This window comes from Podarcis filfolensis (assembly GCF_964270895.1).
Source record: "Podarcis filfolensis genome assembly, chromosome: 5".
Lineage (NCBI taxonomy): Eukaryota > Metazoa > Chordata > Lepidosauria > Squamata > Lacertidae > Podarcis > Podarcis filfolensis.
The window spans coordinates 33,611,195-33,634,499 of record NC_139608.1 but is presented as its reverse complement, the minus strand read 5'-3'; the positions used below and the strand labels follow the sequence as shown (position 1 = coordinate 33,634,499).

The 23,305-nt window shown below is 39.8% G+C and overlaps 1 protein-coding gene and 1 long non-coding RNA gene across 5 annotated transcripts in view; one reads left to right on the top strand and one right to left on the bottom strand.

The window, feature by feature from the left end:
* The first annotated feature begins 124 nt into the window (after positions 1–124).
* Positions 125–4,373, top strand: LOC310762648. The gene is made up of 3 exons (XR_014548104.1): positions 125–139; positions 920–3,969; positions 4,090–4,373. It is a non-coding gene; the product is annotated as an uncharacterized lncRNA (long non-coding RNA).
* Positions 1,530–23,305, bottom strand: part of CAB39 (calcium binding protein 39) — a 51,437-nt gene continuing 29,661 nt past the window's right edge. For all 4 annotated transcript variants that reach the window (XM_083613917.1, XM_083613920.1, XM_083613918.1 and 1 more), the window contains exons 3-9: positions 15,823–15,987; positions 10,979–11,097; positions 7,778–7,946; positions 6,412–6,471; positions 5,814–5,879; positions 4,761–4,904; positions 1,530–3,895 (exon numbers count right to left, since the gene is read on the bottom strand). In XM_083613917.1, the coding sequence (XP_083470043.1) occupies positions 3,707–3,895; positions 4,761–4,904; positions 5,814–5,879; positions 6,412–6,471; positions 7,778–7,946; positions 10,979–11,097; positions 15,823–15,987 (912 nt within the window). In that variant the 3' untranslated portion in view covers positions 1,530–3,706. The remainder of the gene's footprint in view (positions 3,896–4,760; positions 4,905–5,813; positions 5,880–6,411; positions 6,472–7,777; positions 7,947–10,978; positions 11,098–15,822; positions 15,988–23,305) is intronic.

Here is a 23,305-nt window from a genome sequence, read left to right as displayed (position 1 = left end):
TAATACTCTGGGCTCTTCCTTTGCCTGCATGGTATGATTGCATCCGATGTCATGGTGATTGACAGGTGGGCAAACTCATCCACCTCTCCAAGTGGCTTGTGGGAATTGGGGAACAAATCCATATTAAAATGGGCTTACCGTATTTTTCGCTCTATAGGACGCACTTTTCCCCCTCCAAAAATGAAGGGGAAATGTGTGTGCGTCCTATAGGGCGAATGCAGGCTTTCGCTGAAGCCTGCAGAGTGAGAGGGGAGACCCCGCTGCCTGCCCCGCAAGCTCCGGGGACAGCTGGGAGGCGCAGCGCGTCTTCCGGCTGTCCCCGGACCTAATCTCAAGGCGGGCGGCGAGGAGAAGAGCGCTTCTCCCCGCTGCCTGCCCCGCAAGCTCCGGGGACAGCTGGGAGGCGCAGCGCGTCTCCCCGCTGTCCCCGCACCTGGTCTGAGGGCGGGCGGCAGGGAGAAGAGCGCTTCTCCCCGCTGCCTGCCTCGCAAGCTCCGGGGACAGCTGGGAGGCGCAGCGCGTCTTCCCGCTGTCCCCGGACCTGGTCTGAAGGCTGGCGGCAGGGAGAAGAGCGCTTCTCCCCGCTGCCTGCCCCACAAGCTCCGGGGACAGCTGGGAGGCGCAGCGTGTCTTCCTGCTGTCCCCGGACCTGATCTCAAGGCGGGCGGCGGGGAGAAGAGCGCTTCTCCCCGCTGCCTGCCTCGCAAGCTCTGGGGACAGTGGGGAGGCGCAGTGCGTCTTCCCGCTGTCCCCGGACCTGGTCTGAAGGCGGGCGGCAGGGAGAAGAGCGCTTCTCCCCGCCGCCGGCACCACAAGTGCCTGGGGGGGAAATAATTTTTTTTCCCTTTATTTCCCCCCCCCAAAAAACTTGATGCGTCCTATGGGCTGGTGCGTCCTATGGAGCGAAAAATACGGTAAGTCATTCCCTCTCTCGTGGAGCTGCAGTTGAGTGTCTTAACTGAATTCTCAGCATCTTCACCCAAATATACATGTTCACCAAATGATAAATTTCCATGGAACTTGGAAGAAAGACAGGGTAGTTAAGTTTGTGATTTAGATCAGTCCAGGAGATGTTACCTATATGTGGGAAAAACAGAGTTTCTATTAGCAAAATTTAAATTATGCGTAAGATAGAAATAAACCTAACATGCAAAGGTTGGAGAAGTATTATATGTTGTTGCAAGTGTAGATGGCTATTTATATATACTGTATATATATTGCATTAAGGTTTCAACTGCATTCACAAGAAGTGCAGAATATACACCTCTTAAAAGAAATAATCCGATTCAGGTGGGTTCTTCCCCCCTCTATAAATATTATAAAACACACAATTGTGTTTCTTCAAAATTTTATTTCTATTTAAATTATGGGGCCAGCCAGATCTTCTAAGAAATGCATTCATCTGAAGAAATGAAATGCTTTTGTGGAAGTACAATTACAATTGTATACATCTTTTTTGTTTAAAAACACTTCTCACATTAAATAACTTTTAGTAATATCTTTAAGCCTTCACACAGATAAGAAACCACTTCCAGTACAATAGTTTTTTTTAATATGAATAGCACATCAAATGGTCTTAAATACAACTTTTTTTGAATGCCAACACTCCAAGGATTAATGTTTGAAAAAAGTTAGAGCCACTTTCTCCCATGCCAAATAGTAGAGAAGCAAAACCAATATCCAAATCCATCTTTGAACTTCTTTATATATACACATACATAACTTTTTAGCATTTCTACATTTCCCCCCTAAAGTGGAAGCCTTATGCATAATGGAGAATAACTTGCCAAGTAATATTTTCCTTTTCTTAACTACGATTAACCAAAATATAAAAAAGGACAGAGTACTGAACTATAATATCATCTCGTGGCCAGTTTTGCCTGTCTATATAAATGATTTAATAAAGGCTTAATGATTACTTTTTCTTCTTTCAGTAGACATTATGAATCACTTTGCAAAGGACAGGTTATGACCACTAAAGGAAGCATGACAATGCTGAGATGGCCAATATTACTAGAATCCTATTTGCTGGATTTACTTTCCTACTTCCTTCATGAAAGCTGTAAAAATTAGCTAAGGTGTCAATCAGGAGATTAGTTTAATCATTTGTGAAATAATTTAACCAGAAAGAAGCTAGAAAGCAATAAATAATTTTAGAGCATTCTCATTCAGGTTCAATCATGCAGAATTTGAACTTCCACACTCCTAATCCATAAAGTTGGCTGGCTGGTTGTGATCTCAGTACTACTATTAAGATGAATAGATAGTATTTTGATAACATAGTTGAGATATATTTAGCAGATTTTTTTGTTTTGTTATGATCACAGTAACAAAAAGTGGTGCAACATCAGTCTTTCTTAAAAAATAAATACTGATAGTTTGCAGCATTAACAAACAAGATATTGACACTAGGACAGTTATGAAATTATGGTTTTTGAAGTAAAGGGGAATTATTAAGTTATTTACCATCACAACTACCATACCGAATGTTAACGATATGAAAGGAATAGAGATTCTCTATGTACCCACAAGGAAAAACAAATTGATATTAATTTAGCATAATCTTTATAATTTTGCAATTGGCTGAACACAGCACTAATATAGATGAATAAGGCCAACATTGAAGGATATAGGTTAGTGGGTTCCAGAACTATATTTTAGTCTACCCTAACTGATGGCACCCCATTAAACCAGTGAATACAGAAAAATTGGATTTTCTTCTTTTTAATGCTGCTGTATTTAAGAAATGTGAAATGAGCATTTCCATGTGATCCTAAGTATTCATTACAGATGAGCTTTCATTTTGCAAAACTCAGTATCAGGTAAAAGATACAGACTAATACATTAACATTCCTCTGCTGTACAAATTAAATCCTTTTTAAAGAAATGAGCAGCCTAGGAGTTATATACAAAAGAAACCAACAAGCATTGTTGAAATGAAATGCAAAGTGTCACTGCTAAGCTCTACTGTCTGAAATACCTTCAAAGTAAAATTAACAAAAACCCTTAGAATGTATTTCCAAGTCTACAACTCAATTTTCAACAAAATCACACACACTCTCTCTCTCCAAAGAAAACAAAAAACCTACAAAGCAGTGAAAGGCATATATACATTTTCCTTATGAACTCTGAGATTTCACTCTTTAGAAGTTGCTATGTTTCAGTATCAGTTTTATTTGCAAGACAACTGTTCATCCCAGTAAGCTCACATTTCCCCTTTGATTACACATAAAGCACTGCACATTTTTTTTAAAATCAAGGCATACAATCTTATACTATGGTGCCAAGTATGCACAGATAACATTGTGCTCGCATCTCATACAAGGTTAAGTGCAAACATACGGATTGAATCAGATTTGCAAGCATGCACCCCGTCACTTAAACTACTCTAATACCTTCTTTTCCTATCCCAAACTATCTTCTATATGTTTGCTTTCATGAACCAACAATCTCCCCCCGCCCCCCAAACTTCTAAAAACAAGCAGTGTGCTTGAATTCAGACACAAATACCAAAGTCCACATTGTGCAAGAAAGCAGCAGCTAGGTTTGTCAACTTGGACTAAAAAAAAAGAGAGAAAAACAAACACTGTTCACTGAACAGCAGATTAGCAGTAATGTTCCTCATGAATTGATAAGAGTGCCTGATGCTGAATATCTAACAGCAAATGCTGAATTTGGATTTAATATTTTAGGGGTTTATAGGAGATTAAGCTTCTTGCTGTGCTGGTCTTTTCAAATCCCTGATCTGTTTAACTAAATAGGTCTTCTCATCATTAAATTGTTCATCCTCGGTCCTGTCGTTCTGAAACTTGCTGAGGAACTCAATAAGTTTGGTCTGGTTCTTTAGGAGGATATCTAATATAGGCTGCGTCTTGTTAGGGTTGGCTACGAACACCTGCAATGAAAGAAGATGGTCAGTATGGGAAAAGTTCAGTTAATATATCAGAAAATATTAACTCTCAGAGGAATGTTTACATTTAATAATAATAATAATAATAATAATAATAATAATAATAATAATAAATTTTATTTATATCCCGCCCTCCCCAGCCGAAGCCGGGCTCAGGGCGGCTAACAACAATCAAATAGTCAAACATTTATGTAAAGTATGAGCCAAGTCTACAAGGTGCTAAAAGCCCACAGGCAATGTTTGTGCAATTATTAGTGACAAGGACCAAGCATCACTTAAAACAACAGAATAGATTATTCCCTCCTGGAATTCATTAGTTTAACCTATTAATGGAACAAATGTTCCTAGATACTATTTTCAAAACGATTTAGTGCATTTGAATATGCATATTCACAATCCAAGTAGCACCAAGCAAAACTGCTTACAAAGGGTTGTGTTGAAAAATACTCATTAGTGCAATTAATGAAATAATTCATGCAGAAACTTTTGTTTGTCACAGGATATTAAAAACAAATATTACATGCAATATTAAGGGGCTTCTTTTCAGAAAAAATGTAGGGGATCTGTTTGCTTTCAAAATAGCTTCATGTGATATATTTATTTGAATGTTTTAGGAAAAATGATAAGCCAGTCTCAGAGATGGATTCAATTAAAAAATAAATTTGACTTTGAAACAGAATTTGCTTTGTACAACATACCCCACCCACCCTTTCCAATACTTATCCAATACTTCTCATTCAGTTACGTCAAGCCACTCTGGTGTAGTATTAGATCAATGTAAGATTAGATACCTTCTGTTTACAGGAAGTCTTGAATACCATTATCAACAACATTTAAAAGTTGTTTCTACCTTAAAGACATGAAAGGCTTCAAACTGAATGTTGCGACTCTTGTCTCTTAGAAGGTTCATCATAAGTTTGAGATTCTCAGGTTTACTGATGTATTTTGTCATAATTGTGAAGTTGTGCCTATCCAACAGTAGTTCACCAAGCAGCTAAAAAACAAGAGGGGGGGGGGGAGGAAGGGAACTGGTGAAGTTTTCCATAAGGGCTATAAAACTCAATCAACCTTTTTGTTCTTTAGCCACAATGATTTTTTTCAAGAGCCAGAATTTCTGGTATTATATTCTATTACAACTCTATTCTAGTGCTACCTAAACTAGCATTACTGAGTCTGCATAATTTGGACGACTTCAGGAAAAATTGGATGCAATCCATTGTTATTTGTTGTATGTTGCAGGTAACACAGGAGAATATGTGCAAGCAATCTTGTGCCAAATTAAACCAGAGTTTAAAGGATACTGTATGGGGAGTGTGGCCAACAAAATCCTGACAAGTCTTCTGACTTACAGCACAAGGAGAAAACACACTACGGCCATCTGTAAGATTTTGAGGACCTCAATGGGCTAGTCAAGTTCAGCATTGGTTATTATGGCAAAGCATGAGCTCTAGGGGGGGCATAAAGACTTGATCCTTGGGGTCATCCAGTGTACATAGAAATTTCTGCACTTTGAACTTCATGAGTGCAGAATGTTAGATCATGCTGTTTGTTTTTATAGTGAAACTGTTGATATGAATCAAGGTTTGGGGGAAAAGGTTGCGTATGTGTCCATGTGTATTTTAATATACTGATATACTGATGAGGCACCTTAGGAAACAAAAACTTTCCAGGTTTTTACTCAACATTTGCAAAATGTTTGAGTCTTGCAGTTATAGAGCCTGTGCTAACCGTTAAATGTTAGAATATTGGTCTCCTAAAGTATAAAACCTCATGCTTCAAAACTTTCTTAACTGATCAGGAGACAACACAGAATGAATAGCTAGCTTGGTCCTACCTGCTGAAATTAAGTTCTTCATAATATTTTCTAATGTCAAAATAATTAAAGTCAGTAAGGTCTCTCTACCTTAAGCGACTGTCGTTTTGTCACGTAGTTTTCTGAATGGAGTAACTTCTCGTATTCACTGAAGAACTGAATGGAGAAAGAAAGAAAAATCTAACTATCACAAGCACTCTGATTCCAAATGATTTCAATGAACTGGAAGCACAAATATAAAACACAGAAATAATGTAAAGATTTAAACATTTCAAGTATTTTGCTCCAATTTCTGTATGATCAAGTGGAAAGGCTGAAGGAAATTTTCAGGCAATTCTTTAGGCAACAACATGACAGGGAACACAAGCAGATTTACATTTTCATTATCAGATGTGACCAGCAGATGGAGCACGGTTGTCACACATGCCCTTGTGATTACTCTGGCACACCAAGGAAACAGGTTTCTTAATATACAATTTCATTCCCAGCGTTTTTAGAACTGTGCAGTTGCAAGAGTTTGCTGTCAAACATTGAACTTGCATTGATATGGAAATAAGAATAATAAAAACTGAACAGATAGCAGTTGGGCAACATTGTGAAGGGACAGCTTGAAACTTCTATTAGGATATAATTAGCATTATTAAATAACAACATAATTAAAAAATGAAAATGAAATAAAAGTACATACCCTATCATAATGCTGTTCCAAGAACTCTGCACTGAGCAACTTGTGCCTTGTTAGTAAGTCCTGAAAACAAGAGATTACACGGTTATTTAAATGGCATTTCCATTCCTACCCTATAGTTCAGGGTGCAACAGTTCTTCACTGTATTCCCCTTTCCCCCTGGTTGTTATATGCAGCCTTTTTCATATGCTTCTCTGGTTTTCTTAAGCCACACTTTTAGAAATGACAATATTTCACTCTTTTATGGCAATTCCTCTTCTAAATGGCAGCCAAGATGGAACTTAGTCATGTCAATTTAAATGGATCTATTTTGAGTAGGACTAACATTGATTACGAAGACAGGAGTGCCTGGCGTGCTCTGGTCCATGGGGTCATGAAGAGTCGGACACGACTAAACGACTAAACAACAACAACACCAACACTGATTACAATTCTCTATCTTTCAATGACAGAGGCCCTCACACTTTGATTCAATGTGGAACAATTAATTCACTTTGGCTTGCTTTTGGGCAGTACCCAATGTTCTGCCATTTTGTTTCAGGTCAGAAGTAGTGTTTTTAGCTCTGGGAAAATGCTTTCCTTAAAAATCCTGTAGTCTTGAAAATATTCACCTTTTCCGTTCTGTTTGGTGCTAACTACTTTATCATAACCATACTATGTAATCTTCCTCAATTATTTACAGTCATACCTTGGGTTATGAACGCTGTGGGTTGCGTGTTTTTGGGTTGCGGAACGCGCCGAACCTGGAAGTACTGGAACAGGTTACTTCCGGGTTTCGGCGCTCGCGCAGAAACACAAAATGACATCACACACATGCATCGATTCGCGTCACGCGCATGCACAGACGCGCCACTGCGGGTTGCAAACATGCCTCCTGCATGGATCATGTTCGCAATCTGAGGTATGATTGTATATGGGTTACTACAGCCAATTATAGATCACATAATGGAAGGAATTTTGTCTGTATGCTACATAGCCAGCTAGGTTTGACATGACTAAGGTCCATTAATTTTGATGGGTCTACTCTAAGTAGCAGGTGGATACAACCAACCACCTCTGCAGATATTTTGAAGTCACACAATTAATGTGAAGTATGCAACAGTTTATATTTGCCTTCAGGAAGTTATGCAAGGCTCGTCTGTTCCTGCAGCAGTTAAAAAAAAATTAAAGGGTATTTTTACTGCTGAAATTGTTGTGATTTCGTTAATGCTGTTCTATGGCTGCTAGCTGCCGATATTAGATTGTTGTAATGAGATTTTATATACTTGTTATCTGTTGTATGTTTTTCTGAAATTTTATGGGGAAGGTGTGAGATAGATAGCTAAGATAGCTAGATATGAAGTAGCTGTCAAAATTCAGAATGTGTTACCTTGAAAGTTGCAAAAGCATCTGAAGCGATGTCAAATGTTGACATTTCCACATATCTGAAGAAGTCGTAAAACTGCTCTGACCACAAGATTATTTTTGCCAGTGGTTCATGTCTGATGCACTCTCTTAACATGATTCCACAATTCAGAGCAATTTCTGGGGATTCGTAACTGCAAAATGAGACATCAACGTAATTAACTCAGAAAGAGAAATATGATCACAGGAAACTTTTTATCTCCTTAAAGTTTCAGCAACTACTGTATATAATATTTATTAGTAAAATAAATTCTACAATTTCAGTGAAACTATTTTAACATTTTCTGTGCCACTCTTCAATGGCAACACTCTCACTAGGGTGGCACTGATACTCTCTGATCTTGATAAGTAATCTAGGAATAGACATCTGCACTTTCAAAACACTTTCACAGTTCACCTATCTACAACTACACTGATCAATGTCCTATTAATTTTATATTCAATACTGTGCACCAGTTCAATTTTTTCAAATTGCCTGGCCCTCAGGAAGATCTACCACAAATAGCTGAATTGCCATTTAATATATGGTTGCCAGGATACATCCAAAAGGTGTGGCGATCCCCTGGAGCAATGTGAAGAGATACAGCAGCAACTGAACTCTGCCAATCTCCTTCCTCCTTTTGCATGCACAGATTGGCTTTCCACTTGCACAAAGTGATGCGAGTTAGATCTTGGCCTATAGAAATAGCAAATTCTAGATTCTAGATTAGAATTTTGCTCTTTCAATGGCTTACACTCTAATACCTTTGAAGGGATTGATGCAGCAACATTCACTAATACAAATCTTGAACCTCCTCACCATCTCTGTTTGTAGATTATATTGGCAAATATTTTTTAAAGATACTATGTTGCGGTGGTGGCAGCAGCAACAAAAAATTATGAAATAGCCAAGAAAGGATGCTGTGTGAATCTAGTCTGGGAGGTAGTTCAAAAGGATAAGTCTGCATTCCAGAGAAGGCCTCTGTCACTCCTTGTTTACCTTCTGATGCTAGAGGCATTTGGAGAAAGGCCTCTGCAGACAATCATAACATATATGCCCATTGGTATGAGAGAAGACTGATTCTTCAGATAATTTGGCTCTGGAACAACTACTTTTCCCTCTCCTATTACAGTCAGGTTCATAACCTCAAATGCTGCTAATCTACAAAGGCTTAGGTTGCAACAGAGGTCAGGAATACATATTACAAACTTCATATTATTAGAAAGCTGTGTCCCTTTAGTCTTTCAGACTTAATGACCCTCATTCACACCTTTAAAATGCACTCAACACAAAGCTGAATTTAATTGTTTGGAAGCGCCAAATTAAGTAGAAAGGGGTTTCAAAGCTTCCTCATGGAGATGGAATGTCAGGAGCATTTACACTGGTACTCCAGTATCTGCAAAGGCTTCTTACCATATTTGTGTTGGTTTGACTGAAAAAGCTCTCAATAGTTTGAACTTAAACTTACCTAGACTGCACCTTAGCTATTAAAGTGATCTTAACATTTAGTGGTGATTAATGCACTGTTACCTACACTTGGATGGGCAAAATTTGAACAAGTAAGTATAGTTTAATGTGTTCAGAACACATTGCTTGTTTGGGATTTCCTGCTGCATTCGGTGATGTACAGAGTGGATTGGTCTGGAAATGTGGGATGAATGTGGCCTCCCTAATATTTTAAGATTATCTATCTTCCTAGTTAAGGAACACAGCATCTCATTCTGAGAACATCAAGCTATTTATGCATGCAAAACTAAGCACCTCAAAAATATGCTATACTGCTTTCCCCCAAGAACTAGCTGGTGTAAGAAAGGAAAACAGAAGCTACCCTAAACATTTGGCCAAATGCAATTGAGATCATCATCATCAGGAGAAAAAATAGCAAAGAAAAATAACTGGGTTCTGTTGTGTGAAAGGCTTCCAAAGTGTTTTAAGGTTGGCAAGCTCTTAATTAACCGTTTTCATTAACCTTTTAAAAAAAGGAAGAGATGTCATTTCCTTAAGTACGGAAGAAAACAATCTCAAATACCCCTCTGTTTCAAACAGCACCAACACTTACGTTATCCATTAATTTGGTGTAAAGTGTCACATTTGTTTCATTGTTAGAATGTTAAAAAAACCAAGCATGATGCTTCAATGAAACAATGCAATTAATATAAGAAGCGGAAACAGCAATATGGCAGGGAGTGCACATAATGAATTAGCCCTTGTCTGGGCAAGCCTGAGCCAACGGTGTATCACAAGCCACAGGGTGAATTGTGGAGCATGACTTCAGTTTGAAGTTCTGCTCTGTGAACAAAAGGAACAGGGTCAAATGTCTTGGCCCAGTTTGCAGAGTCAGATAATTCTATGTGCAAAACCGCTGCCTAACTGTGATCCTATAGGGAAACTTTAAGGTGAACGTTTCTAAGCAAAAAGGCTCAGTTATCGCATAGCACTAAGGCAAACTATGGCTTAGTATGAAGGCATGATAGGGAGATTGTGACTGCATCATTCCTCCTCTGGTCTTGCTACTATTTTAAAATATAATGACTGAACACTCCTGTAGGTTCCTTATTGTGATGCCAAAGTATGTCCTTTTAAAAGGTTAGCCACCTCTATGCTAAGCCAAACCATGCCTTAAGTCACAGCAGTGGGGACCAGAAGAGTAGAAAAATGGCTGCAATCTCCTTTTCAGTAGCCTACACATTTGTGATAAACCATGGTATGGCTTAGCATTAAGTGTGAACCAGGTCAAATACAACTGAGGAAAGAAGGGAAGGCACCAAATGCAAGAACAAAAGGGGAGATCTCAAAGGAACACAGGAGGTGATTTGCTGTCCAATGTGTTTTAAGTATTAGTTACTCCCTTGGAAGAGTAATGATTCAGTTCATTCAAAGAGAAACCAAACATGGAATTCATATCCTTTATGAATGCATGAGCTTCAAAAAGTGTCTCCATTGCCCTTCAAGGTCTCTTCCACGTACAGTCAGCAGTCACTTTCATAATTTTGGTTGAATTTTTCTAGCAAAGACCTATGACCATGCAAGCAACTTCAGCCATCTGCTTTTCACAGCTCAGTTTGACTTCCAATCACCGATAGCGTACCTGACTGAAGAGAGCAGGAGAAAGGGGGCGGGGGGTGACCTAGTCTTAAGCTGGAAGTACAGCAGTTTATGTTTGTTTATACAACATACTATACGCACCCTTTTAACAGCATGAACAGTATATTTTGCTGAGTGCAGATGTATTCGACTGTGGGGGTTCTTGTACCAATTTGCCTCCTCAGAATGTTGTTGAATATCTGAGCCACATCCTTTTTGCCCTGCAAAAAACACAAGCCATACAGCATAGAGAATCAGTGGTGAATATAAAAAGGGATAACATGAAGAGACCATAACTTCATGCCTTTAAAGCTGCAAACTGAATTGTCCAAGACTTGCACTTACTATTGCCCAAGAATTCCCAAAACATTTGCTATTGCGATGCCAATTTTAATATATAAAGCACAGAGCACAGTTTAACCAATGACACAGGTTTAGGAGTTATGGTTTTATTTAGTCCTAGAATAAAATTTATCACAGTTATATATATCACTGGTTGCTGCTAGGAATCCCCCTTATCCAGTCATGATTTGTGTACTTTAAGAATGAAACCAAAGTACCATACCTGAAGTTTCCATCCCATGTGAAGTTTGACTTCATCTGTGACACACTCTTAGCAGGTAAACTTCATGTTCTGAATTGACTATTAGGCATTTGAAAATGGAACAGTATCTTGTTTCATGTACCTCAAGATGAGTTACACTTGTATTCAAGACTACTCCTTTCTTTATATCAATTTCCTTAGAACAGTTTATTCATTTGCTTATAGTTAGTAGATATTACTACAAGCAGCAGGAAAAAAGGCCACAAGCAATGCCTTAAAACATTTATCTAGGAAGATCATGTTGTTGACAGGGTTTCTTTGCTAGTTCAAGGTGGTTTAAACATACAGTCTTCCAGATGTTGTTGAACTACAATTCCCATTAGCATCAGCCAACATGGCCAATGGTAATAATAATAATAATAATAATAATAATAATAATAATAATAATAATAATAAATTTTATTTATATCCCGCCCTCCCCAGCCGAAGCCGGGCTCAGGGCGGCTAACAACAATCAAATAATCAAACAATCAAATAAACCAACATTCTAAAAATATTTCATTATAAAAATTAATTAAAATCAAGTTGATGGCAACCATTAAGCAAAATTCTGTGCAGGTTGCCAGAGGAGGGAGTCAGGCTGCGCCCTGACCAAAGGCCTGGTGGAACAACTCTGTCTTGCAGGCCCTGCGGAAAGATGTCAGGTCCCGCAGGGCCCTAGTCTCTTGTGACAGAGCGTTCCACCAGATTGGAGCCGCAGCCGAGAAGGCCCTGGCTCTAGTTGAGGCCAGCCTAACCTCTCTGAGGCCTGGGACATTCAGGATGTTTTTATTTGCAGACCGTAGGTTTCTTTGTGGGGCATACCAGGAGAGGCTGTCCCGTAGGTACGAGGGGATGATGGAAGCTTTTACAGTAGGGGGCCAGTCTATTTTCCCTCAGACCTTGTGGGGGGCTTGACTATATTTTGGGGGGAAATATGAATGAATTCTTATGCCCCACAAATAACCCAGAGATGCATTTTAAATAAAAGCACACATTCTACTCATGTAAAAACACGCTAATTCCCGGACAGTCTGCGGGCCAGATTGAGAAGGTGATTGGGCTGGATCCGGTCCCCGGACCTTAGTTTGCCTACCCATGCAGTAGTTCAACAACACCTGGAGGCAGTGTGTTGGCTACCTTCACTTTCAATGTTACTCTGAGTATATGGGAGCCATTTTATTGTGAGCAGCTCCCGTGCAGCTGAGGTAACAGCCATGAGTCTCAAACAATATGGGTGAGAACAATCACATGGGCTCAAACTGAAGAAATGGCATCCAGCCAAGGAAGAAGTGCTGTTATCATGGAAAGAGACCCATGCCACCAGTAGCTGTCTGTAAACATTATCCACACCAAATGGAAGCTGCAAAGGGGGGGGGGTGCTTGAAGTTTTCTACCCACCCACCTGCACGAATAGTTGGATGTTGAGCTGCTGAATATAAATGCTAAGTATTTAAAAGACAAATGATTTTCTAAATTCCAATTCCATTGTAAGCTGGCCCAAAGCAGCACCAGAGCTCTTTGTTCCGGCAATGAGTAGGACAGTGTTTCTGGAAGCGGCCTCACCCAAACCCCACGTATCACAACAGTCAAGCGTCATTCACCAGCTCAGCCAATTTTGCCTAGGGTCTCATTATTCTTTCCGGACTTGCCATTAGTAACAGTATTTCCTTGTTAGCCGCATAATGAACTTGGTGATGGTTCACAATAATACACAATTACATCATTGTTTGAACTATTTACCACTTCCAATGATGTAACTTTGTCACTATGATGATAAACACACGTCCTTCGTGGGCAGAGGTGAAGACTAAAAGCTACTAGTACTGGCCCAAGCAGAAGAAGGCATTTAACAAACAGTTTTCAGGAGAAACCAAGAAAAAAAATTACTCCAGTAGTTGAAGTAACTCCCTGGGGGCATTTGTTTTAATAGATATGCAAGGTAATTTGTGGTCCACACACAACACCCTGAAGATCTGTCTGCCCACAAACCACTGGACATCTATTGAAGAAGAGTAAATGCACACCTCAAACCTAGAACACCTAATATCCCTTCCATAAGCAAACAATACATCTGGAAAGTAATTATGTTTATTATTAGTGGACTGGGTGAGAGCCAACAAGCTGAAACTCATTGAGATTGAGGCACTGTTAGTGGATGGATGGGAGGTGGTCTGCCCTTGATGCGGTTACACTGCCTCTGAAGGACCAAGTATGCAGCTTAGGGGTACTTCTGGATCCATTTGTATCACAGGAGGTTTAGACCATCTTGGTGGTGCAAAGTGCTTTCCAACAGTTTGGCTGGTGGCCCAGCTGCACACCTATCTGGACAGGGATAGCCTAACCTCTGTTGTCTATGCTCTGCTAACCTCTAGATTAAATGACTGCAATGCGCTATATGTGGCGCTGCCTGTGAAAACAGTTCAGAAACTTCAGAGGGTGCAGAATTCAGCAGCAAAATGGTCTGAGCATGTAACGCCAATTCTGGCCTGACAGCATTGGCCTCCAATTGGTTTCAAGGTCCAATTCTAAGTGATGGTTTTGACCTATAAAGCCTTAAACGGCTCAGGACTGCATCTCCCCATATGAACAGACCCTGACACTGTGATCATCATCTGAGGTCCTTATCTGTTTGCCTCCTCCATGAGATGTCTGGGGAGTAGGAACACAATAATGTGCCTTTTCTGCAGTAGCTCCCCGTTTCTGAACACACTCTTTCCCCAGGTAGGCATGCCAGGCAAAATCATTCCTCTTTGACCATGCCATGGGCTGATTAAACAATCTATGGCCTTAAAATAATAATAATAATAATAATAATAATAATAATAATAATAATAATAATAATAATAATGTTGTTTTGAATTTTGTGTTTTTATTTTGTATTTTTGTATTGTAAACTGCCCTTTGGAATATAAATTTAATAAAAACAATTTATATCCCACCTTTTCCTCAGAACCTGGACTAAAGGGGGACTTACAAAAATTAAAATGAAACAACAAACAAAAACTCTTGCTAAGCTAGACCAGAGTTTCTCAGTAAGCATATATGGAAAAGGCAACTTCAAAGGAGACAGTACAGAAATAACTGGTTAAAAGAATGAATGTAGTTTAAGAAAGCCATTTGTTTAAAGAGAAATAAGGTTTTTTAGCATATGAGTGTTTTCTAGAACTTTATACAATGTAATTTCGACTTTAAAATTTTCCTTAACAGATCACAAGGATCTAGTTTTATAAGACATCACAGTGGCTTTGTGGACTTCCTGATTAATCTATTCTGGAATGCACCTCCAAGGGGAAAATATCATTCATAACAGTGTCAGGTAAGACAATAAGCAGGAGAGACCAGAGAGAGTTGACATTCCAAAGTAAATTCATCATACCAGGATCCATTGAAAGGACAAACAGCTCTGTTTCACAGAGAATTAAAAGGAATTCTCTGTATATTACTTCTTGGAATAGCAGAAGCCTTTATCCAATTTACATTCATGCACTATTCAGATAATCAAAATGACAACAGAGTTGTCACCTCAGTACCAATAAGCATAGCTAACGTGCCTTGAGCAAGTTCACCAAAATCTAGCAATCCTTTGCAGCCACAAAGGTTCCAAATGCACACATGCAGATACACCACCTGCAGGGCTTCTGTTGCAATGCCATTAAAAAAGGAGCCATTTTGCTCAAGTGAAACATTACAATGCACACATAGCTTCTCCTTTCACAGAAATTACTGCTGAAATTTCACTCTCCCCAGATCACCAGGCTCAATATTACCTCTCCGCAAAAGTCTGCAGGCATGTGATGAGCTGGGTGTCCCCCTCCCTCTACAAAGTTTGTCTCATTTAGAATCATGAATTTCAGGCTTTGCATAGACATCTGGTTGGATACTGTGAAAACAGTATCCTGAACTAGATAAGTAAGGCTCTTCTGATGTTCTTCTGAATCCTACCAATCACATAGCATATTTTCCCATCCCTGATCTAGGGCAGCAGCAAAAATTAGTAGGAGTGGATCCACAAAACTGTGGTTGAGGAGATCATGACCCAGGATGCCTTGAGCGGTTTTACTTCCCTTTGAACATGAGGGATCCTGTGTGCTTTACCTTTCCAGGACTAGGAGTCAAACTGCAGTAATAGGTTGGGTATAAAATGTGCTATGACAATATAGTTCTTTTGATGTTACAGTCAAACAACTGTCTAAGTTCTAAAAGTTCCTTAATAATAAATCCAGAAATTTTATGTGTGAGCATATATTCTCCATCACTTTCCAAAATACAGATTAGGAAGCTCTCTTTGGGGAACATGGTTTTCTAAAGCAACATGAATTTGAAACTGAAGCTGCAATGAGTCTGTGTAACATTTTCTTACCTCAAAATCAATGAGTTGTAGGTCAGCTACTAGGGTGCTAAGAAGACCACTGTTGTATAGCTCCTGAGCAAGCTGAGCAACAGCTTCTGTCTGAGGCTCCTTTTCATTTGTGCCATACAAGATTTCTTTCATGGCAACTAAATTTTTGGAAACTTCTTCAGTAGCCTGAGCAAGGAAAAACATAAAAGCTGTAATTGTTTCAAAAGCCAAAACCAAGCTACTCATTAGTATGTGCTTGAGCACCAAAACATGCAACAGATATCAAAATGAACAATGAACATCAACACATATTTCACTGATAAAATTACAGCCCCAACTTCTGTCCACCTATGCATACCTACCTCCTGGTTATACACTGAAAGAATAAAATTATTCCTAATTGGTTAAGTGGTGTTTGTTATGTGCTGAAAACACAGAGAGCTTCAGATGGCTAAATGCAATACATTTTTTAAATACACAATTTCACTGGTGTAGTTCAGCCAGATCACAAAAACCTGGAGTGGTGATGAGAGTTCAGTGTGCCACATTCCCACAACCAGGGGAGAGTGACTAAGCTACAGAATAATTGGTAATCCCATGACACTCTACAATGGGGGGGGGGGGGATTGGGACGATTTAGTTGGGGTGGGGGAAGCTAGCTGTCATCTGAACATATTCCACAAAAGGACCAAGAATGCCATACTTTAGCTGAAAGTCAAGGATGTTACACACTGAATAAAGGTTAGAGAGAGAAGGGGGGGGGGAGTCAGAATGCTAGCAAGGTCTGTTCTATGACTAAGTAAATATTTACTGCACCAAGAGCAATTATATATGCCACAAACCAGCACAGTGGCAGTTTAAAAATAAAGCTGAGGTAAACCAAGAAGCTGGAAATAGATCAACATACACAAAATTGTCCAGAGATAGCCTAACACAAAGTGACATGCTGAAGAACAAAAAAAACCCCTAATATTATTTCCTCACTCCTACATTATTGGAAGTAAAATCCACACCATGCAGGGGAGACATCTAAAACCTAAGGATGTTGATTGTTTTTCCAAACTCACCCAATAAACCACCATTGCCAAATTTACCTGCAATCAATATCACAAGAAAATGCCACCCTAAATGAATAGGTGAAACATGCCGCCTTCCAAGGCCATCTGTTTGAGGAGAGCAGAGATGTGCCAGTAGGGACAGCTTGCAAGTGAGAGAAAGGGCTTTCCAACCTCTCACTATTTGTAATGGCATCATTTCATCAAGAAACATGGAATTTGAGGTGTTCTCTGTTCCTAGAACTCAATCAGGAAGCAGGACTTTTTTTCAGCTAGAACTTGCCAGAACTCAGTTCCGGCACCTCTCAGGTGGATGATATTGCCATCATAAGAGAAAAAGGGAGGTGTTCATGGTGAGTTCTGGCACCTCTTTTTCTATAATAATAGTTCTAGGTAGAGAAAACTATTCATTCCATGCTCCCTAGGAGGAAGTGATATTCCTGAGGATATTTAGGAGAATCATTTCCTTCATGCTGATTAATCACTCTCTCTTCTAAAAAACAACAACACACACAAAAACAAAAAACAAGGCTTGTTTGCTTTGGAAGGGGGAAGTTGTGGAAGAAATGTCTTTCTGAGCTCAAAAATAGGAAGAGTTCAATACTGAACTGTTCCAAAATTCAAATACCCACAGTATTTTTAAGCCATGAGATCATCAGCCTTTCCAGAAACTCAAAACAGGAGTTGATCTGGTCAAAAGGATTTCTGATACAGCAGGGAGGCTGCCAATGAGTAGGAAATTGCAACTCACGTTTGAAAAGATTTAGTGCACACTTACATATGCTGTCAGCATCAAATTGGTTAAGAGGATGTAGGATTAATGATCTGGCATTTCCTATTGTTTCAACAGGTTCTTTGGCATAACATGAAAAACAGCTGTTAAAGACCATAAGCAGTGCTATATTAAGCAGGAAAAACAGGTATTTAAGAAACCGTCAAATCCCTCTTGCCTGCTCTGTTACAAATAGCAATCAGTTCTACAGGCTGCACATTCTTGCTTTCCAGCCCCAATTGGGACCAGGGCTGTTTAATGCACAGGGGTTATAAACGGGAACTTTGTGAGCACTGCAGGGTGGAGAGCATTTGGTCTCCATTCAATCAAAAATGCTTAGCTTACAGAAGGGTTGTTCAACCTCTTGCCAGGTAAATAGTAGTTTTGAGATCACTGCAAATCTGAAGTAGTTCCGTTGCATATGTGCATGTCAATGTGCAGGCTTGCACACTGCACAGAAGATATGCACATATATAGAGAATCCTAAACTGAGCAATTCGTGAGAGTTTCAGTGCTACAAACTTCTGCAATACACATTCACTGAGGTCAGTGGGGAGGCAACAATATGCTACTGTGGACTCTGGTGAGAAGAAGAATGGGGTAACCCCAGAAACAGCTGCTCATTTGTTATTTTGAGTAATTATTGTACCCCTTGAGTAAAAAACTGGAAGCTGTGTGTATCAACCATATAGGAAAGAGAGAACTTTTAAAAATTTGAAGCCACAATCTCTACCACATGTTACTTTCCAGTGACATTTTTCTTGTGACACCTAAGTTAATAAATAATTCTTATGGAAAATGCTAGTGCTAATAATAATAATAATAATAATAATAATAATAATAATAATAATAATAATAATAATATACTGCACTACACCTGCAGGTCTCGGGGTGGTTCACAGGATAATCACAATATAAAAACACAAAATATATAATCAAAATAAAAACAGAAACCACCGAATAACACCCCCCCAAAAAACCCACGCATTTTAAAAGGGCACTGGATGACAATAAACCAAAGGTCTGGTTAAAGAGAAACGTTTTTGCCTTGCACCTACGGATGTATAATGAAGGCGCCAGGTGAACCTCCCTGGGGAGAGCATTCCACAGATAGGGAGCCACTGAAAAAAGTCCTGTTCTTGTGTTGCCAGCCTCCAGACCTCTCATGGAGGAAGCGCACGAAGAAGGGCCTCAGAAGATTGTACATGAAATCTTTAAGTGCATTTGTGTATCACATTTCACATATTAAGGCGTATCTAAAATGTGAAACAGAATGCCCTTCTTTATAAAAGAAATGAAAGGAAGCTTAAGAGGCAGCATATCAAGTAGTGCGGTAGACGGTACCATTTATAAAACACAACACAACCATGAAGATTGGTTTAACAGGACTCTTTCCTTAACATGATCCTCCATAAAATGTATGATTTACATCTGTTTCAAAACTTTAAACATGGTATCCATCTTCTCAATAGCATAGCTTATTTCTAAGAGTCGTACTTTAAATACACTGAAGATTAGATCATATTTTGCCAATTGAGAAGAGAGGAAAAATTGTAGTGAGAAGAGTTGCAGCTTCTTTAGAAATAGAAGGAACTGTGTAGTTAGCTTAATTCTTTTCCACAGCAGCTTCTGCCACCCGGACAAATAAGTCCATATCGTTTTTTGGATTCCCAAGGCAGCAGCTAGAAAGATCAAGCTCCTTGCAGCCAGAAAGGAACGGCACAACACTCTTCCCACCATTACTAATTAAAATTCCAGGTGGAACAATAGTTATCCTATTGTGAAGAGCATAAACAACCAATGGACTAAACCCTTGCCTGAATCTGAATGCCTAATTCCCACAGTGATTTTAGTTCTGGTTCCAGAAGCAAGTGACATCAGCTTCAAGATAATTTAATTTGCTCCAACCACCCAAGAGATAAAACAATTAGCCGCCGCTAGGGTAGTAACTTTCATCCAACAGCTTCACAGGGTAAACTCCAAGAAGTTAAGAGCACTAGGGAATAGGCACATTATAAAGGGAAATGCCATTCATGTTTATACTTGCATGGCTATATTAACACCAGTCTTTTAATTTCTTGCAGTATGTGCATCCCCAACCCCCAATCCTACTTATAAGAGGCATATTATTTTGTAGGGTGTTACAATTTCTTTTTGCAGGCACAATCTGCAGTGCTATGTGGGCAACAAAGTTCCACACATTCTGTTGTGCAAACCAGAGCCACATTTCCCTGTAGATTTGGAAGTATAGAACACCACAACAAGGTGTAGAAAAGTGGAATTTTAGGCTTATAAACTGTACTGGTTGACTGACTGAAAACTAACCTGCGCGTGAACATTGCTGTGTAAATATTTTCCTACAACATCCCAGAAAACAGTTATTTAACCAACTGGGCCACATTTAAAAGCCTTCTAAAGCAAACAAATTAAAATAAAACTAACAGTTCAGCCCATAATTATGTGACAGGACTGCAGATTGGGCTGTGATTGCTAAAAGGCTGGTCTCTGATGTGCCTTTTTAATTCTGCATTTTAAAAATAGCTTTTCCAACCCATCCTCAATGATTGACCACAAATTATTTAAAGTTACAGAAAGGTAGCCGTGTTGGTCTGCCATAGTCAAAACAAAAAAAAATTTTTCTTTCCAGTAGCACCTTAAAGACCAACTAAGTTAGTTCTTGGTATGAGCTTTCGTGTGCATGCACACTTCGTCAGATACACTGAAACAGAAGTTGCCAGATCCTTCTATATAGTGAGAAGGTGGGGAGGGGTATTACTCAGAAGGGTGGTGGGAATGGGTGGTTGGCAGATAGCTGAGATGAGCCTGTTGACGGCTCTTAACGACTGCAATAGGTCTTACAGGAAAAAGCAAGGGGTGAGAAGGTGAAAAATGGCTTTGTCATGTATAATGAGATAAGAATCCAATGTCTTTGTTCAGACCAGGTCTCTCCATGGTTTTAAGTTTGGTAATGAGTTGCAATTCAGCAGCTTCTCTTTCCAGTCTATTTCTGAAATTCCTTTGTAGTAATACAGCTACTTTGAGATCTTGTATAGAATGTCCTGGGAGATTGAAGTGTTCTCCTACTGGTTTCTCTGTCTTGTGATTCTTGATGTCCGATTTATGTCCGTTTATTCTTTGGCGTAAGGTTTGGCCTGTTTGTCCAATATAGAGAGCTGAGGGACACTGTTGGCATTTGATGGCATATACAATGTTAGACGATGAGCAATTAAATAGTCCCGAGATGGTATGTGTGATGTTGTTGGGGCCAGTAATGGTGTTGTCCGGGTGTATGTGGCAGCAAAGTTGGCATCTGGGTTTATTGCAGGCTCTGGTGCCAGTGTCCGTGTTACGTCTGGTTGTAGTATTATTGTGGGTTAGGAGTTGTTTAAGATTGGGTGGCTGTCTGTAGGCAATGAAAGGTCTTCCTCCCAGAGCTTGAGAAAGAGAACTGTCATTGTCCAGGAGAGGTTGTAGATCTCTGATGATGCGTTGTACTGTTTTGACTTGGGAGCTGTATGTGATGACTAGAGGTGTTCTGTTATTTTCTTTTTTGGGTCTGTCTTGCAGCAAGTTCTCTCTGGGTATCTGTCTGGCTCTGTTGATCTGTTGTCTAACTTCATCTGCTGGGTATTTTAGTTCTAAAAAGGTTTGCTGTAGATCTCTTAGGTGAGAGTCTCTGTCTGTAGAATTGGAACAGATACGGCTGTAACGTAGTGCCTGGCTATATACAATGGACTGTTTGGTATGTTTGGGATGGTAGCTAGAGGCATGTAGATATGTTTGTCGGTCAGTTGGTTTACGGTATAAGGTGGTGTCTATGCGTCCATCCTGTATTTTTATAGTAGTGTCCAAAAAATGTATTTCTTGCATAGATTGATTCATTGTTAGGTTGATTGTGGGGTGAAAATCATTGAATTTCTGGTGGAAGGTGTCCAGGGTCTGTTCATCATTTCAGGTATTGGCACTATTACAGTGGGTGTCTCCGGTTATATGGACTCTGTTCTGAAACCATATGCCATCAGTGCTCCCAGCTATGTACGTGACACCACAGATTTTCTGAGGAAAATACAATCTTTAAATAATCTTCCCAACAACACTATACTAGCTACTATGGATGTGGAATCTCTGTATACCAACATCCCACACAACGATGGTTTACAAGCTATAAGGAACACCATTTCAGACAAAACCACAGCGGACTTTGCCACCAAACTCTGCCAATTTGTCCTTACCCACAACAACTTCAAATTCGGTGATGACCTGTTCCTTCAGATCAGCGGCACAGCAATGGGCACCCGCATGGCCCCACAGTATGCCAACATCTTCATGGCAGATTTAGAACAACGTTTCCTAAACTCCTACCCACTCAAACCTCTCTTGTACCTGCGATACATTGACGATATTTTTATCATCTGGACACATGGTCAACAGACCCTGGACACCTTCCACCAGAAATTCAATGATTTTCACCCCACAATCAACCTAACAATGAATCAATCTATGCAAGAAATACATTTTTTGGACACTACTATAAAAATACAGGATGGACGCATAGACACCACCTTATACCGTAAACCAACTGACCGACAAACATATCTACATGCCTCTAGCTACCATCCCAAACATACCAAACAGTCCATTGTATATAGCCAGGCACTACGTTACAGCCGTATCTGTTCCAATTCTACAGACAGAGACTCTCACCTAAGAGATCTACAGCAAACCTTTTTAGAACTAAAATACCCAGCAGATGAAGTTAGACAACAGATCAACAGAGCCAGACAGATACCCAGAGAGAACTTGCTGCAAGACAGACCCAAAAAAGAAAATAACAGAACACCTCTAGTCATCACATACAGCTCCCAAGTCAAAACAGTACAACGCATCATCAGAGATCTACAACCTCTCCTGGACAATGACAGTTCTCTTTCTCAAGCTCTGGGAGGAAGACCTTTCATTGCCTACAGACAGCCACCCAATCTTAAACAACTCCTAACCCACAATAATACTACAACCAGACGTAACACGGACACTGGCACCAGAGCCTGCAATAAACCCAGATGCCAACTTTGCTGCCACATACACCCGGACAACACCATTACTGGCCCCAACAACATCACACATACCATCTCGGGACTATTTAATTGCTCATCGTCTAACATTGTATATGCCATCAAATGCCAACAGTGTCCCTCAGCTCTCTATATTGGACAAACAGGCCAAACCTTACGCCAAAGAATAAACGGACATAAATCGGACATCAAGAATCACAAGACAGAGAAACCAGTAGGAGAACACTTCAATCTCCCAGGACATTCTATACAAGATCTCAAAGTAGCTGTATTACTACAAAGGAATTTCAGAAATAGACTGGAAAGAGAAGCTGCTGAATTGCAACTCATTACCAAACTTAAAACCATGGAGAGACCTGGTCTGAACAAAGACATTGGATTCTTATCTCATTATACATGACAAAGCCATTTTTCACCTTCTCACCCCTTGCTTTTTCCTGTAAGACCTATTGCAGTCGTTAAGAGCCGTCAACAGGCTCATCTCAGCTATCTGCCAACCACCCATTCCCACCACCCTTCTGAGTAATACCCCTCCCCACCTTCTCACTATATAGAAGGATCTGGCAACTTCTGTTTCAGTGTATCTGACGAAGTGTGCATGCACA